We start from the raw sequence: 15,842 nt of genomic DNA, 5'->3' as shown, positions 1-15,842 counted from the left end.
GAGAGCTCAGAAAGTGTCAGAACAGAAAGCACAGAGGTTACAAGCTCAGATTACAAGAGGTAGAAGTGACGTAGCTTAATAGGGATGGAGAGGGGAGTGTCCCTTAATTGGGAGCACCGCCATTTCTAGATGTGCTCTTTGTTCTCTCGCTGTGATTATTAAAGATTCTAACTGGTAAGCCGTTCCTTTCATTTGATCTTCCTATCTACTGCCACGGAGGGGTGGAAGCAGATTCTCCGAAGCCTGACACCAGTAAAGGTAAAAGGTAAAGGTAAAGGACCCCTGGATGGTTAAGTCCAGTCAAAGGTGACTATGGGGTTGTGGCACTTTCAGGCTAAGGGAGCTGGCATTTGTCCACAGACAGCTTTCTGGGTCATGTGGCCAGCATGACTAAGCCGCTTCTGGCACAACGGAACACCGTGATGGAAACCAGAACGCACAGAAAAACTGTTTACCTTTCCGCCACAGTGGTGCCTATTTATCTACTTGCACTGGCGTGCTTTCTTGCTAGGTTGGCAAGAGCTGGGACAGAGCAACAGGATCACACCTTGTAGCAAATATTTTAGCAATGGTACCAACTTAAATGGAGTTAAAGGATTGACAGACACAGCAATTGGAGAAAAAGAAGGTGAGGTTTTATTGCTGAGCAATAATGGACCCAGTTGGAATCCTTTCCAAAAGACTGGGACCCAGAGCATTGTAGCTCTGGGGTTATATACCTGAGTACAGCATCATAGATCATGACACAATCAAATACATTCGCGAACGCCAGCAAAAACAAGCAAATGAGCACATTCGGCCAGGCTCCTGACCATGTCAAGAGTTCTACCTTCAACTTCTGTTTGCTTAGTCTGTACATGCAGTCCAACCTTTTCCCCAGATTTAACAGTGCAAGGAGGAACTTCTTAACTGTACTCCCCTGCAACATCTGTTCATTTAAGGACATTGTGGTTGGGACCTTCCTGTTTCGTGTACAGACTGAGTGAGGACAAGAGGGGGGAGATGTACCAGCATCTCCTGATTTATAGCTTCCTCTTTGTAGAGACTAAGAAGGGACTGGGGCAAGGTTCATTCTGTTAAAGCAAGAAAAGAGGGGGCCACTCTTATGCTACCCTTATGCTATTCATATAATCAGTTATCAGTAATCAATATATTCATATATGCTCACACATAACAGGGCTCACAGTGATTTTATAATCCGTTTTGAATCAAGGGAAGCTTTGCCTTAGCTAACTGCAAACTGCTTGGAACCGCAAGTCCAGAACCGATTTTCACCTAGGAAACATCCTTGTATGCTGAACAAAGGGGAAGACATGAATCAGAGACACTGGTACAAAATCCCCCTCAATTGCAGGCTAAAATAGTCCTCAGAACAGGAAGGGCCAAACCACAAAAACTCCGCAAAACTCCCTGTTCTGTCAGAACTAGGGAAAAGGTCAGACTGCACATCATTGCAGACAATGGAAAGCAGAAGTTGGGAGTAGAACTCTGCGCTCGGCCAGGAGCCAGGAGCATGGCAAGAAGAAGCGCTAATGGGTCATTTTTTGAAGGGAAGCTCTGCTTCTGCACATGACTGTGGCATGATGGGAAGTTTTTGCTTATAAGCTTTGCTTCTGCACATGATTTCTGCACAAACCGTTCTAATACTAAGACATTCCCTCATCACCTTAGAATGTTCAGTTCACATTGAGTTCAGGAAAACATTATACTCTGACCTGTTCTTAATGCATAGTTGACCACATCTATCGGAACGTAATTGTTTAAGTCTTGCTATATCAATCACTAGTTATAATTTAATTAGGAGGTTATCATGCCTATCTAGTTCTGTGCTCCCTTTCCCAGCCTTTAATCCATTGGTGACTAATGCTTATATGCAACCTTTGCTTTGTACTTGTGTTAACCAATCAGCAATAAGCACATATGTGGCAATGCTGTAATATTCAATAAAAGGGACTCCCCGAGACTTGCTCGAGAGATGCCTCCCATATGACACTCCTCACTCGTCTGTCGTTTATTTCAACCCAACAATTTTTCGCTGGCGTGCGTGACTGTCTCATGACTGTCTCATGATCTGTGATTTGCTCAGGTATAAAGACCTCAGGATTTGTATGCTTCAGGGTCCCAGTCTTTTGGAAAAGATTCCAACTGGGTCCATTACTGCTCAGCAATAAACCCTCACCTTCTTTTTCTCCAAAAAGCTGTGTCTGTCTGATCCTTATTTCACTCTAAGTGGGTACCACCTTACTTTCACGTGCTACACTGTAAACTTGCAGTTTCAAACAGTTTAGCTTTTACCCTAGGCAGAAGCTTCTATGATCCAAATGGATTCTAAAGTCATTGTAAACTCTGGTTATGTGTGAATATATGTGAATATATTGATAACTGATAACTGGTTACATGGATAATTGATTATATGAATAGCATAAAGGTAAAATTCCTCCTGACCCTGCTTCAACTTATCGCAGGGATTTGAACTGCAGACCTTCTGATCGGCAAGTCCAAGAGACTCAGTGGTTTAGACCACAGTGCCACCCGCTTCCCCGTTTCCCAGTAACCTCACAGGAGTCCCTGCGATTGCCACACCACTCGTTCACCTCATTTCCCTTTTTTTATTCCAAGTTCCTCTTTTGTAAATTTTCAGCCACTGTACCTACGTGAAAGGGTCACGTCTCCGCTGGAAAAGCGCTGCGGCTCACTGGTAGACCAGCTGCTTTGCATTCAGAAGGTCCAATATTCAATACCTGGCATCTCCAGGTAGGGCTGGGAGGGACTCCGACTGAAAAACCCCTGGAGATCCCCTGCAGGTCGTTGTAATTGACGCGGGCAAAAGCCCACCCGAGGTTCAGGCACTTCGTGCCAGCTGTCAGCATCGCCCTTGAGCCAGTGCCACTAACTGGACTCATCCACTTCAGCCCCGACTGGGCTAGGCGAGCTGGGTAGCACTTCCAGAGACCACCTTCTGCACAGGAACAGGTCAAAGTGCTGTGGACTCACAGCTTAGAGTTGTGAGCACCGGATTCACTTCCACAAGTAGACAGTCGTCACACAGCAGAGTATAGCAGAGTCTAGCAGAGTATAAACGACTTGGAGAGCAGCTCTGTAGAATAACTTCTTTATTCTATCTACAACTATTATACAAACTATATACAGAGCTAAATGAGGTCTAAGCATAAAGAATGCTGCACTGCACTGAGTGTCTGCAGCTGCTCTTAGCAGCAACCTTATCTCTACACACAATCTCTAACACTCAGTCTCTCTCTCTCCAACACACTGGCTGACTGACTCTTTGATGTGGTGCTGGAGCAGAATAAGTAGAGAGCAGAACACGCCTCCTTCTCTCTGGAGAATCACCAGACTCATCAGGAGATTCTTGGATATGGGAGGGGTGAAATCTCCTCACCAGCAATGGTGAAGCACACCTAGGAAGCAGTTCAAACAGTTCAAACAGACCGATTCAGATTTTGTTTTACAGCAGCAGAATGGTAACAGCCTGTCAGGCAAAACAGGAAAGCTTGTTCAGAGATGCACCCCAAATTGGATTGTTGCAGACCCTTTTATACGTGCAAGTAAACAAGAGAATTTTTCCTATAGTCTATCTGTTAACACGCCGCCGCCTTAGCTAACCACTAAGAACATCCACCCACTAACCACATCCTATAGAAATCTTTTGCAGCAACAATAAATGCAGCACCAGCAAGTTCTTGTTTTCAGCACATGACTTAAGCCTGTGTCACTGGAGTCAGATGCTGGAGTTTTTATTTAAGGCAATGAACATACACTTAGCAACAGTGTCACATAAAGAGTCGCTTCTCTTTTTTGGTCATTGTCTGCAATGACTTAGTTGGATCGGAGATGAGTGGATAAAAACCCAGCCCTCCGCACACTGCAAAAGCAGTGCTACTTTGCCAAACAACCTCTCCTATTGTGCCTACTAGCTATTTTCCTCCTGTTTATAAAGACAAGGAAACACAACATTTACGGCCAGTTGTATCCTTGTTCGTTTAAGCTTAAGCAGAGAAAAGTAGTTATGGATGCACTACGGAACATTAAGCAGTAATTTGGAGGGCAGGGGGACAAGAGACAAAATTAGCTCGTGCGACGGCATCCTTTAAGAGAGGTTAAGCTGGCTGACTTCACCGAGACTGTTGGTGCATAGCGACGGAGCACTTTCTCTTCTGCATAAAAAGAGCATCACCATCATTGCCGTAAGCATTTAAAGCGTCCTTTCTCAGTGCAGAACACTTTGCATGCACGGTTAAAGTAATAAGAAAAGAAGAAGAACCCTGCTGGATCAGACCAAAGACCCCATTGAGTCCAGAATCCTGTTCTCAGCTTGGACCACCAGAGCACCATATGAAGCCCACAAGAGGACCTCAGTACAGCAGAAAAAGGTAAAGGTAAAGCAGAACCCTCCCCACTTGTGAACCCTAGCAACCTCCAGATTGGTGATTTTCTGCAAGTTTGTTCTGCAGTATATATAGTACACAAAGGGATGCGAGTGGCGCTGTGGTCTAAACCACTGAGCCTCTTGGACTTGTTGATTGGAAGGACAGCAGTTCAAATCTGCGCGATGGGGTGAGCTCCCGTTGCTCTGTCCCAGCTTCTACCAATCTAGCAGTTCGAAAGCATGCCAGTGCAAGTAGATAAATAGGTACCACTGCAGCGGGAAGGTAAACGGTGTTTCCATGCAGTTTGGTCATGCTGGGCATATGACCCAGAAAGCTTTCTGTGTGGACAAACGCCGGCTCCCTTGGCCTGAAAGCGAGATGAGCACCGCAACACCATAGTCGCCTTTGCCTGGACTTAACGGTCCAGGGGGTCCTTTATCTTTTTTATATTTATAGTACATTAGTGGTAGATTTTACTGGATTGTCCACACAACATTCTGCTTTATTTCTGTAACTATCCAATCACTGAACGCCACTTTCAATTCCTTATTTGCATATGTGAACCTGAGTGAAAACTATCTACAGTATCTACACCCTGCTGGCCCAGGGTGAGAACTTCAGTACATAACAAAAACCTTTTGAGATTTTGCAAAGCTCAACAATTTCTGTGTCCGGATTTTCACTTTTTGAAATATGGCAACCCAAGTAACGAAATTGTTTCATTTTTCTTGTAGTCAGCAGTAACACAAGCTTAAGAGAGAAACAAAGAAGAAAAAGCACCCCAGATAGAAAACTCTTTCGCAGGAATGCCAGTGGATGGAATAGTGTCAATAGCTACATTGTACTCAGTAGGGCTGACTTCTGAGTAGATACACATCAGATTTCCGGGTCAGGCTGTGCTTTAAAAATTCACTGTAACATTGTAGCCTGCTGTGGTTTGTACAAGCTAGTATCCGAGGTCAGCTTCTTATATTTACACAACAGAGAAAGGCAGCAGTAAGGAGACTTCCGGGTTAGCGCCATCGTCTAATGGCGGATTCCCTCCGAGCTCCGGAGGGAATCGGCTTAGTAGGGGTCGGGTCCTGCCGCGGCGGCGACACGGGGACCCTTAGAAACCACAGGCGCTGAAGCCTGTGGACCTGGTGACTCGGCGGGCACCATTTGCGCCCCCCCCCGACCCGCGAAGGAGCCTTTTTAAAGGCTCCGGAACGGGGGACGGAGAGTGGTGCGGTGCTGAGAGTCGACTGCTTCCCCTACTGAGTGAGGCCGCATGCCATGGACGGAGAGCGCTGACTTCTTTCTCTGAACATTTAGACTAAAAGTAACAACCCGTGAGTAATATGGAAATTGGACTTAAAAAGGGAAAATTTTTCTTGGGAATTAGGCACGACCAGGGAAGGCGCAAAGAGGAAGTCCGTCTACCCGCCTTGTAAACATCTTAAAGCAAGGATTTGATAACTAAGGTTGAGAGAACACCTTTCTCTTTAGTGGATAAAAGCAATTAACTCCACGTTTTGGCAACATAAGTGATTTTGCTGGAGGATAAGAGCGAATATTGAGAGCAGAATTGTCACCCCTCCCCCAGGAACCGGGAGCGATCGGTGAGAGAGCCTGCTGAAGAGATATAGAAGACTTTGACAGCTGTCAAACTAGCTGTCAAAGTTGGGAAAAAAGGAGAACTTTGTTTCTGTTGTCTTTGCTGGTTATATTTGTTACAATTTGGTAATAAATTGTTAAAAATAAAGAAGAAAAGGCTAATTTGACTTTTGGGTTGGAACTGGAAGATACTAAGAAACCAGAAACCCTCTAGAGGGGGTTCAGGGACATTACAAGAATGGCTGAAAGTGGAAAAATACTGGCTGAACTGGAGAGGACTTTTTTTCTCTTGGGAAAGTTACAAGAACAAAGTGATGTTTTGGCTACAAATGTTATAACATTGAATGAAACAGTAAATAAAACTACTGAGCCTGGAAGGGACTTGACTCAAGTCTTTGCAGCTGAACAAAAAGTTTTTGCAGCTGAACTAAAAATCTCTGCAGCTGAACAAGAAAAAAAATCTGAGAAAGTTGAGAATGTGAGGAAAGAGATATATGATGATTTGAAGGAAAAGGAAGGAGGAGCTATAATGTCACAGATGATTAAGGAGAGCCAGAGGCCTGTTAAGATGGATACAAAGGAAAATAAGAACAGGATGATGAAAATTTGGTTTGATTTGAAGAATGGAGAATGGAGAGATCTTCTCATGTGGAGATCTGAAGACCTATGGATTACAAACTTGGCTAAAGTGGAAACTGGAGCCTTTGGGACATTTGGACTAAAGAGAAGCAAGAAACAAGATTTCGGCTCCACTTTTAAATATGGAGGTCTGGCTGGAAGAAACATGGACCTTATTGGGACAGAGCTTCTTCGAGATTTGGTGTCCAATACAAAGGACTATCAAAAAAACCGGCAGAGAGGAATTGAGAGAGAATTAAGAGCCTCGGACGTGAGGTCACCAGGCTGACAGCAGATAGACTGATGGACATTTGTTGGGGTTCGAAACCGGGAAAGGGGGGGTAGGGCTTTGGGAATCCAAAGGGTGTACAATTATACTTTGTTTCTTTTTATTCTGTTTTGCTACTAATATAAAAATGGGGAATTCGTGGAAGGGAACTGGGGTCGACCTTAGAAAAAGATTTTTAAGAATAAGTACTGATGTATAAAGACTGAGGTTTATAAGTTAAAATTGGTTAACTAAAATGAATTAAATATAATAAGGTAAAATTTGGGGACAAGAACTTGCTGAGCTAAAAATTGGAACTGGAATACAAGAAGGGGAGGTGTGGGGAAGTCAGGGAAATATGTTATTGAAAGTAAGAAATGTAAATTTTATGTGTTTTTAATTGTTGTTGTTTTTTTGTTTTTTCTCTATTTTTTGAAAACTTCAATAAATATCTATAATAAAAAAAGAGAGAAAGGCAGCAGTAAAACCTGGAGAGGGATATTAATGGCAAAATCATAAGTCATAGATCATAAATTGTGGTTCCTTTCAGGAATTCTGATTTAGTCTGAAATTGCTTCTTCAAGGACCTATACCTTTGCTTGGACACAGGTAAAAGCATTTTAATAAATTTTTAAAAATCAGCAAGCATTTGCCACTCGTTTACGGGATGAAGCTGTTTCTATGCCCCTGCTGTGATAAGTTCTTAAAAAGCAAAAGTTAACAAATCTCTGATCTTGTTTACTATCCTCTGTGAACCAAGTAGATAAACTGCTTGCTTTTATTAGAATGGCAGGTTATAAACTTGAGGACAAGGCTGGAAGTTTCAGGTCAAAATCCTGTGTACACTTATCTAAGAGTTAGCAGGAAGTGGGACTCACTTCTGAGTAAAACACACATACGGTAGGATTGGTGCTGTAGATTTCAACTCCTACTTATTTACTTCATTACTTCTTTTTAGAGACAGTAAATTGGAATGATCAGGTAACAGAAAAGCAAGCAGAAAATGGGGAGGAAGGAAAAGCAGAAAACAGAACATATATAGTGAATTGTTGCAATGGCTGCGAAGTTAATTTAGAACCCGAGGGTTGCAAAAAAGGGAGGGCAGAAGGTTGCAACAGATTATTATGCTAAATGGGATGTGTTTAATCTGTGTATGAGAGAGCAGGTCGCTTTGTTGGAAATGTCAAGAGGCGTAATTAAGATGTCGGGACAAGGTCTAAAACGGGCATGGAAATGTGCAGCTCCATTTTAAAAGTTTTGTTTTCATGAAAGAGAGCTGGCGGTGGTGGAGTGCTTAAAAAGTGTCAGACTAAGACCTGGGAGGGACCAGGATTTGAATCCCCCACTTAGCTATGATGCTCACTGCATACCCTACAGCATTTCTCCAATTAAAATAGGGACATCCTACGGGAAAGTGGGACATTCTAGGATCAAATAAGAAACCTGGAAAGCTTCTGCAAATCCAGGACTCTCCACGGAAAATAGGGATACTTGGGAGGATATTGTTATTTATTCTGACTACCTCACAGGGTTGTCATGGGAATGAAATGAGGAGGGCGAAAACCACATATGCCACTTTGAGCTCCTTGGTGGAACAGGTGAGATAGAAATGCAAGAAATAAATAGAAGCTCTTTCACTTTTAGCTTGAGAAAGATTTGTGGTGAACTTAAGCTTGTGCATACACACACTTATTCCGGCTTGGCATTAGATTAGAATCAACCTCCTGCAATGCAGGAATCAATAGGTCCTATGTGTTCAGTTGGACTTACAGCTGTGTAAGTTTGCAAAGGACTACAGCCTTGTTGTTTAAAAAGAAACGACTTAACTTGTTGCCATGCTTTTTTAAAAAAATAAATGTATCATAAAATCAAGTAAGGAATGCAGAGAAGCCAGTGTGTTTATCAGCAAAACAAGAGTGCTCTTTATCTGCCAAGTTGTGTCCCATTAATCTCCAGGTCCATTTCACACGTTCCAGGTCAGGAAATTAAATTGGCCCCAAAGGATTGACGTGAGTTTAAGTCGGTTCGCTTGAATAAATATTTGCTCCTCTCTACCCCCTGGGCAACTGTAGCCACTGCCGGCCCTCTGCTGTGGGCTTCTGCAATGCATACTTGTTCCCCACGTTCACACGTTACACGCGTATGAACGAGCCGAGGAAACCACGCGTCTCAGTCCCGCCCACCCCCGATCCGAAGAAGATGCTGCTCTTTCTGGGCTGTCTCCCGCTCCAGCTGAATTATAGCCTGCGCTCGCCGCTGATTGGCTAAGGCGCTTGAGCGAGGGGGGGGCATGGCAGGATACGACCGCTCCTGATTGGCCGAGCAGACTTTCTCCCCGGGCAAGACAAGGCTCAGCAAATAGCCAACGCTTTTAGCGAGGCGAGGATAGGAGAAGGATGCCTCGGCTTCTGATTGGACACAGAGAATAATTGCTTGATGGGGTCCTTGCTTTAAGCGCCTGCGCGGTTAATTCCTCCGGTTGCTGCCCTTACCCCTCTTTTAACGCCACACGTGCCTTAGAACGATGGCGCCGTGAACGTTCTAACGGCCTCCAACGGCAGACGCGGCGCGAGAGGGCGGGGCGAGGCGAGAGAGAGCGAAAGAGAGCGCGGAGCTTCCGTTGAGCGCCTGCCGCGCCTGCGCAGACTGGTGAGTAAGTGGGGGAGGGGCGGTGTCTGTAGTTTTTTGGTTTTGTATTTATTTTACCGCGTTTATATCCCAACTTCTTTCGTCCAAGGAGCCCAAGGTGGCGTGCATGGTTTCTTCTCCGTTATTCCCTGTGTTATAAACACTACAACCCTGTGAGGTAGGCTAGCCTGAGAGGGAGTGTCACACCCAGTGAGCTTGGTCGATAAATGAAATAATATGTAAGTTCTGGGTATAAGCTTTGTATAAGAACAAACTTAGTTGGTCTCTAAGGTGCTACTGGACAGTTTTTAAATTTATTTTGACTGCGTCAGACCAACACAGCTACCTAACTGAATCTGAAATAATGTGTGTGTATATATACATAAACATATACAAATATATTTCTAGGGAGGGAAAATATGCTTCAGGTGGTAATAGAAATAATTATCATTATTTATTACCCAACCCTTTACCGTAAGATCCTGGTTGCATGTGTAAAGTATGCAATGTACTCTGGTTTTATTAGTATTTGCCGCTAATTATTGTCATTCACAATAATTGGCATAAGACTCTTAAATGTGTAATATGCAGATTGGGGCCATGTGGGAAATGGTTGCTCCAGGAAGACGGGAATAAACCCCCCGAAATTGAAATAGACAATATTTTATATTTTTATTAATTGAATTTATTTAACACCCTATACCCTGAGGCCTCAGGGCAGTTCACAGAACAAAATCAAAACATAAAACCACAGAATCTATAATCGAAATAAAAGCAACAACCCAGTGCCACCCCCCCACCCCACCCCGTATTTAAGACCTTCATTTAGCTTCCGTGGATATACAGTTAGATATAAAAGGTTTAAAACTCAACAGATTGTGGATCCATTCAGATAATGTGTAGGTAAATAGGTGACGATGTTCCTGTTTATACTGCATGCATTACATTTAATGTTTGTTTATTGCAGGGGACTCTGCAATAAAACTGGCAGTAATCTGGGAGGTTCAGGTCAAAGTTGCTGAGCTTTTTTTAGGAAGGAAAGTCCCATTTTTATGGGGTCCAGGACAGAAATGTTCAACTTTTTTTTGGAGGAGCAAAAGCTTCTTTGGTGGGAGCCAGTGGTCTACTACAGGCATCCAGGCATCTGCCTGTTGGACGTGCCTGGTTTATTCCATTTATATCCTACCTTTTCCCCCTCAAGGTGGCATGCACAGAGTTATGGGTGATCATTTGTAAATAGCGTAGTATAGCCAGTCTATGCTTCCTTGCATGTACCGTTCACTTGGCCAGAACATGCACATTCCATTCCATTACCTCTTTGATCAACACAGTTCATTATTAGTTCATCAACAGCATCCATTTTGTGGTGGTGGTCTTCAGCCATTTTAGGTCCATTCATATAATACCATTCATTACAAAAGTCAGGCCTGGCAGCTTCTGGGTAGACTACATCAATTTATTTACAGGAGGTGATAATGAAACGCCTGTGTTTGATAGATAAGGATGATATTATTCTTAGGATATTTTGCTTGAGCAAAAAGGCATAAATTCAGATTATTTCTTATTGGCCAATATGTTATTTGAGAGAATTCACATTGATGTTTTTTAAAAACACATGTAATATTTATTTTTAGCACTATAGAGACCAAGTTGGAATTGAATGAGATTGATGTAGCTCGCAGAACCTGGAGAGAGCGATTAAAGGATGTGTGTGGACACGGGTGGCGCTGTGGGTTAAACCACAGCGCCAAGGACTTGCCGATCAGAAGGTCGGCGGTTTGAATCCCCGCGACGGGGTGAGCTCCCGTTGCTCTGTCCCAGCTCCTGCCAACCTAGCAGTTCGAAAGCACGTCAAAGTGCAAGTAGATAAATAGGTACCGCTCTGGCGGGAAGGTAAACGGCGTTTCCATGCGCTGCTCTGGTTCGCCAGAAGTGGCCTAGTCATGCTGGCCACATGACCCAGAAGATGTACGCCGGTTCCCTTGGCCACTAAAGCGAGATGAGCGCCGCAACCCCAGAGTCGGCCACAACTGGACCTAATGGTCAGGGGTCCCTTTACCTATTGCAGGTGGGAGAGATCTGGAGCAGGTATTGGGAATATGAATACCAGATGACCTGTGGGGGTCAGGTTACCCCAGTTTCAAGTACCATTTAACAACCTGGCCTTTGCTTTGGTTTTATAGGGAAATACTCACTTTTATTCAGACATTTGCAACACACACAGGTGCCTGTATTGTTTTATCACATTCCTCAAATATATTGTATAAACTACAGATGCTAGGATAGTGAACTGGTGTCGTTAATTTACTAATATGTATCCTCCCAAAGGAGCCTGGAGTGGCAAGCAACAAGTGGTAAAACAACACAAATGCCTTTAAAACAATTGCAGCACAGGTGCAGACTGTCAGGATTTAGTCAAGTAAGTCCTGTACAGTGGTACCTCAGGTTACATACTCTTCAGGTTACAGACTCCGCTAACCAGAAATAGTGCTTCAGGTTAAGAACTTTGCTTCAGGATGAGAACAGAAATCGTGCTCCGGTGGCGCAACAGGAGGCCCCATTAGCTAAAGTGGTGCTTCAGGTTAAGTACAGACCTCCGGAACGAATTAAGTACTTAACCTGAGGTACCACTGTAATTGAAATTGGTAGGGTTACATTTCTAATTCAGCCTTTTCTTCTTGGGAGTAGTTTCGGGGAGCATGAGGAAGCAAATACTGGTTTTGGGAAAATCTAGGGCCCAAAGAATTTAATAATAATAATAATTTTTATTTTTACCCCACCCTCCCCAGCCAAGACCGGGCTCAGGGCGGCTAACAAGCAATAATAAAAACAAGTTGAATGAATACAAATTAAAAACAAGATTAAAATACAACAATTAAAATATTGAAGCATTAAAATGCAGCCTCATCAAAATTATTCTCAGCTGCTTGGGTTTTAATAGCTCTATGAAGTTCTCAAGGTCACACCCATTCTTAATTGGTGATAACTTGCAGCTGGGCTTGTTTCCAGCTATCATCTCCTGAGTAGTTCTGGAAGAGTCATGAGTCCCGCCCCCCCGCTTTTGGATTGGTGGGGGGCATAAAGATGGGCTGTCCCCTTTCCAACATGATATAGAACATATTTCACCTTGCAATTTGTTGGCCTGTTGCCTGGTCACTAAATTGGGATGTGCCAAGCCTGTCTCTCGGGGAGCAGGCACTGCCAGCCTCGGTAAAAGAAGTGCATGGTAAGTTTAGATAGCAAAGTCTTGATTATTATTATTTTATTGTGTGGTGGTTCTGTAATTCCAATGTTTCAAACTTCTAATTTGTCTTATTTTGTGGAAATTCTACCTGTGCATTGGAGTAGAGCAGTGGTTCACAAAGTGGGTGGTGCGCCCCCGTCCCCCCGCGCGGTATGACCTAGGTAGGGGTAAATGACTCTGAAAAGCTGAAAAAATTGTCCAGTACCATCTTAAAGACCAACTAAGTATGTTCTGGGTATAAGCTTTCATGTGCATGCACACTTCTTCAGACAGGTAAAATGGATTAATCCGTTCCAGACTTTTAAAAACAACCCCTAAAACAACAATTTAACATGAATTTTACTATCTAATGAAACCACTGATCCATAAAATGAAAGCAATAATCGATGTACTGTACTATAAAATAAATAAGACAGTATTGTAGATGATAAAAAATAAATAAATCTTTCTTGCACTGATGATAGTTTGTTTGGATGGGGGGCTTTTATCCATTTCCACAGTCACAATCAGTCAGTAGCTGAACTGGGTTCCACACAGTTACAAAAACAAATTGACTGAAAAAGCCTCAAAAACAAAAACGCAAAATAAATAGCAAAAACAAAAGTGCCAAACTTAATCCCTTTCGGAAGTCCATTTGACTTCCAAAATGTTCAAAAATCAAGGTGCAGCTTCTGATTGGTGCAGGCGCCCCAGAAACAATAGCCAACAACCACATCGGATGTTTGGCTTCCAAAAAACGTTCAAAAGCCGGAACACTTATGCCTGGGTTTTCGGCATTTGGGAACCAAGGCGTTTGCGAACCAAGGTGCCACTGTAATCCTTTTTATAGGGTAGGGTAGGCTAAGGGGCACTGGGGGGGGTGAGTTTATAAACCAAGGAGTCAAAGGCCTCTAGAAGTTTGGGAACCACTGGATTACTGTAGCACTCTGCTTGTGGTTAACGCTTAGCTGGAATGAAATATTCAACGCAGCAATAGAGAAATTAATATAATTTATTTGTCAGACAAATAAATGAGAGGCACAGTGGTATATGGTTACCAAGCTCTGGCCTGCCCTCCTGCCATTATGGCCAGCACTTATATTTCCTCAGCCCAGCCCCCTTGCTCCTCCTTTGGCTGCCTCTGTCCAATCAGCCTGGTTGAAATTCCTATTGGCTGTTTGCTAGAACCAATCATAAAAGATACACCCATTTCCTATTACCTTTTATGGGAGACAGAGAGCTATATTTTCTTCTATTTATAAATGGCAAATAAGTAGCCATATATCTTACATTTACCTCGACCAGGCACCTTAATTACCAGATAACCTTTGGCCCCTCTTGCCCTATTCCCTGCAAAACAGATGGCTAATAGTTCTAATTTTATCTTAAACAGATATCTTGGGTTCATCTCCTCACACACCATCTATGAAAGATCTCCTTCTTTGGAGGTCTTTAAGCAAAGGGTCGACAACCATATGTCAGGAGTGCTCTGATGGTGTTTCCTGCTCGGCAGGGGTTTGGACTCGATGGCCCTTGTGGTCTCTTCCAACTTTATGATTCTATGAAATAAGAATCTAACATTTCTTACTTTCTAAATCTTTTGCATAATTACATTTAAGCCAATATATTTCATAACATATATAGTTTTTTAGAAGAAAGGGAACTTAGTAAAAGCTAAGCTAAATTCTAAGTTTTCTAAAGATTCAAAGCAGTTTCAGAGAGCTGCTTTGCCTAGTCCAGCTGCTGTTTATTTGCCCTTTTAACCTTATGAAAATGTGGCTCAAGTCTCTAATGGGAGGCACAATAATTCTTACTATTTACCAACTCTTAATTGTGTTTTGCAACTTGATTATTCTGTAATTTGTATGGTCGGTGTGACCTTTTGCTCCTAGCCTGTGATTTCCTTTTACAACCCTGAGGCACTGCTATAGATCAGGGGGGCCCTTGATCAAGAAGATAAACAGCTGCCAGAGTATGGTTTCTGCCTGGCATGAGAGATACAAACATTTACAAATATATATATTTTAAGCTCATTTTAAAATACAAATCTTGATCAGATGCCTCATTACAGGATCTATGTGGCTGTTCCCCGATAGTTTTCTCTTGCTGTAAAAATCTGTGAATTCATGGGAAAAGACTGTGGTCCTAAATTCAGTGTTCTAGATTGCCGAGGCTTCTGGTATAGAAACTTCTTTTTATTTTTTTTATTAGGGATTTGGAAGCAGGATAAGTGCTAAGGCACATTCCAGCTCCTGGGAAGCCCTGGTTGCTAAAGTTTTGAAATTGTACCCCTACTTGTCTATAAGTCTGGGTGGTGGCAGTATTTATCTTTTGACTAAGTGGGCATTGGGACTGTTACCGGAAAAATCCGAGGGCTCCCTTGGACAAAAAGTAAAGACACCAACCAGAGTAAATTGGAGCAGATCAGCAGCCTGTAGGCTTGGGCTTTATTGAACTGTTGCAACAGGGTATTCCCCTCACTTGCAGGTGAGAGGAAAGACACAGAAAAATGGTGTGCAAGACCTTATAAAAACTTCTGAAATTCCCATCCTCTAGGTCAAGCCCACCCCCAGAAACATCATGCATACATTACAGAAAGGAGGGGTTGAGGGAGGAGTTGTGGTGGTAACCTGAGTGTCCTGTTACCTGGCTGGTTCCCTTCTCCTCCTCCCCATGAGTCATTATCTGAAGACAAAAGGTAGTCGCAGTTTCCTGCTCCCTGAGGGAAGATCTGATCATTGTCCTTTGTTCCAGTCCATGCTGAATCCGTTCCCATATGCAAGTTCTTTGTGATCTTGATTGTCTTCTGTCTAGGACCATCAGGGTTGGCATAGCAACTGGGCAGGGCTCCTGTGGATGTGCTGGGATGGTGAAGGGATTATGGCTGCCCTGTATCAAACCTTCCCCATTTTGTAGTCCTTCCTTCATGGAGTAAAATAAAAGTAGAACAATGCAAATCCGATGCATGGTTGATTTTCTATGAATTTATAACAGAAGAGTAGCGTATGTAGTGTGTGAGTGTGTGTGAAGTTTGTACAAACTGAATGATGGGGGGGGTTCCTGCTACAGGACCGATATTTTTATATCTCACAAGTGGGGATTTGAACCCTCCCAGTTCCTA

The 15,842-nt window shown here is 43.1% G+C and overlaps 1 protein-coding gene across 4 annotated transcripts in view; it reads left to right on the top strand.

Annotated features, from left to right (window-relative positions):
• The first annotated feature begins 4,056 nt into the window (after positions 1-4,056).
• ATF7IP2 (activating transcription factor 7 interacting protein 2) overlaps positions 4,057-15,842 on the top strand; it is a 34,147-nt gene continuing 22,361 nt past the window's right edge. The window contains exon 1 of one of the 4 annotated variants that reach the window (XM_053364565.1): positions 4,057-4,391. In XM_053364565.1, the coding sequence (XP_053220540.1) occupies positions 4,354-4,391 (38 nt within the window). In that variant the 5' untranslated portion in view covers positions 4,057-4,353. Of the gene's footprint in view, positions 4,392-9,231; positions 9,520-9,585; positions 9,677-9,720; positions 9,738-15,842 lie in introns of those variants that run through there. The other 3 variants (XM_053364568.1, XM_053364569.1, XM_053364567.1) reach the window with 3 other exon arrangements.

This window comes from Podarcis raffonei, chromosome 14 (assembly GCF_027172205.1).
Source record: "Podarcis raffonei isolate rPodRaf1 chromosome 14, rPodRaf1.pri, whole genome shotgun sequence".
Lineage (NCBI taxonomy): Eukaryota > Metazoa > Chordata > Lepidosauria > Squamata > Lacertidae > Podarcis > Podarcis raffonei.
The sequence above is the reverse complement of the archived record's forward strand: the minus strand, read 5'-3'. Positions and strand labels throughout refer to the sequence as shown.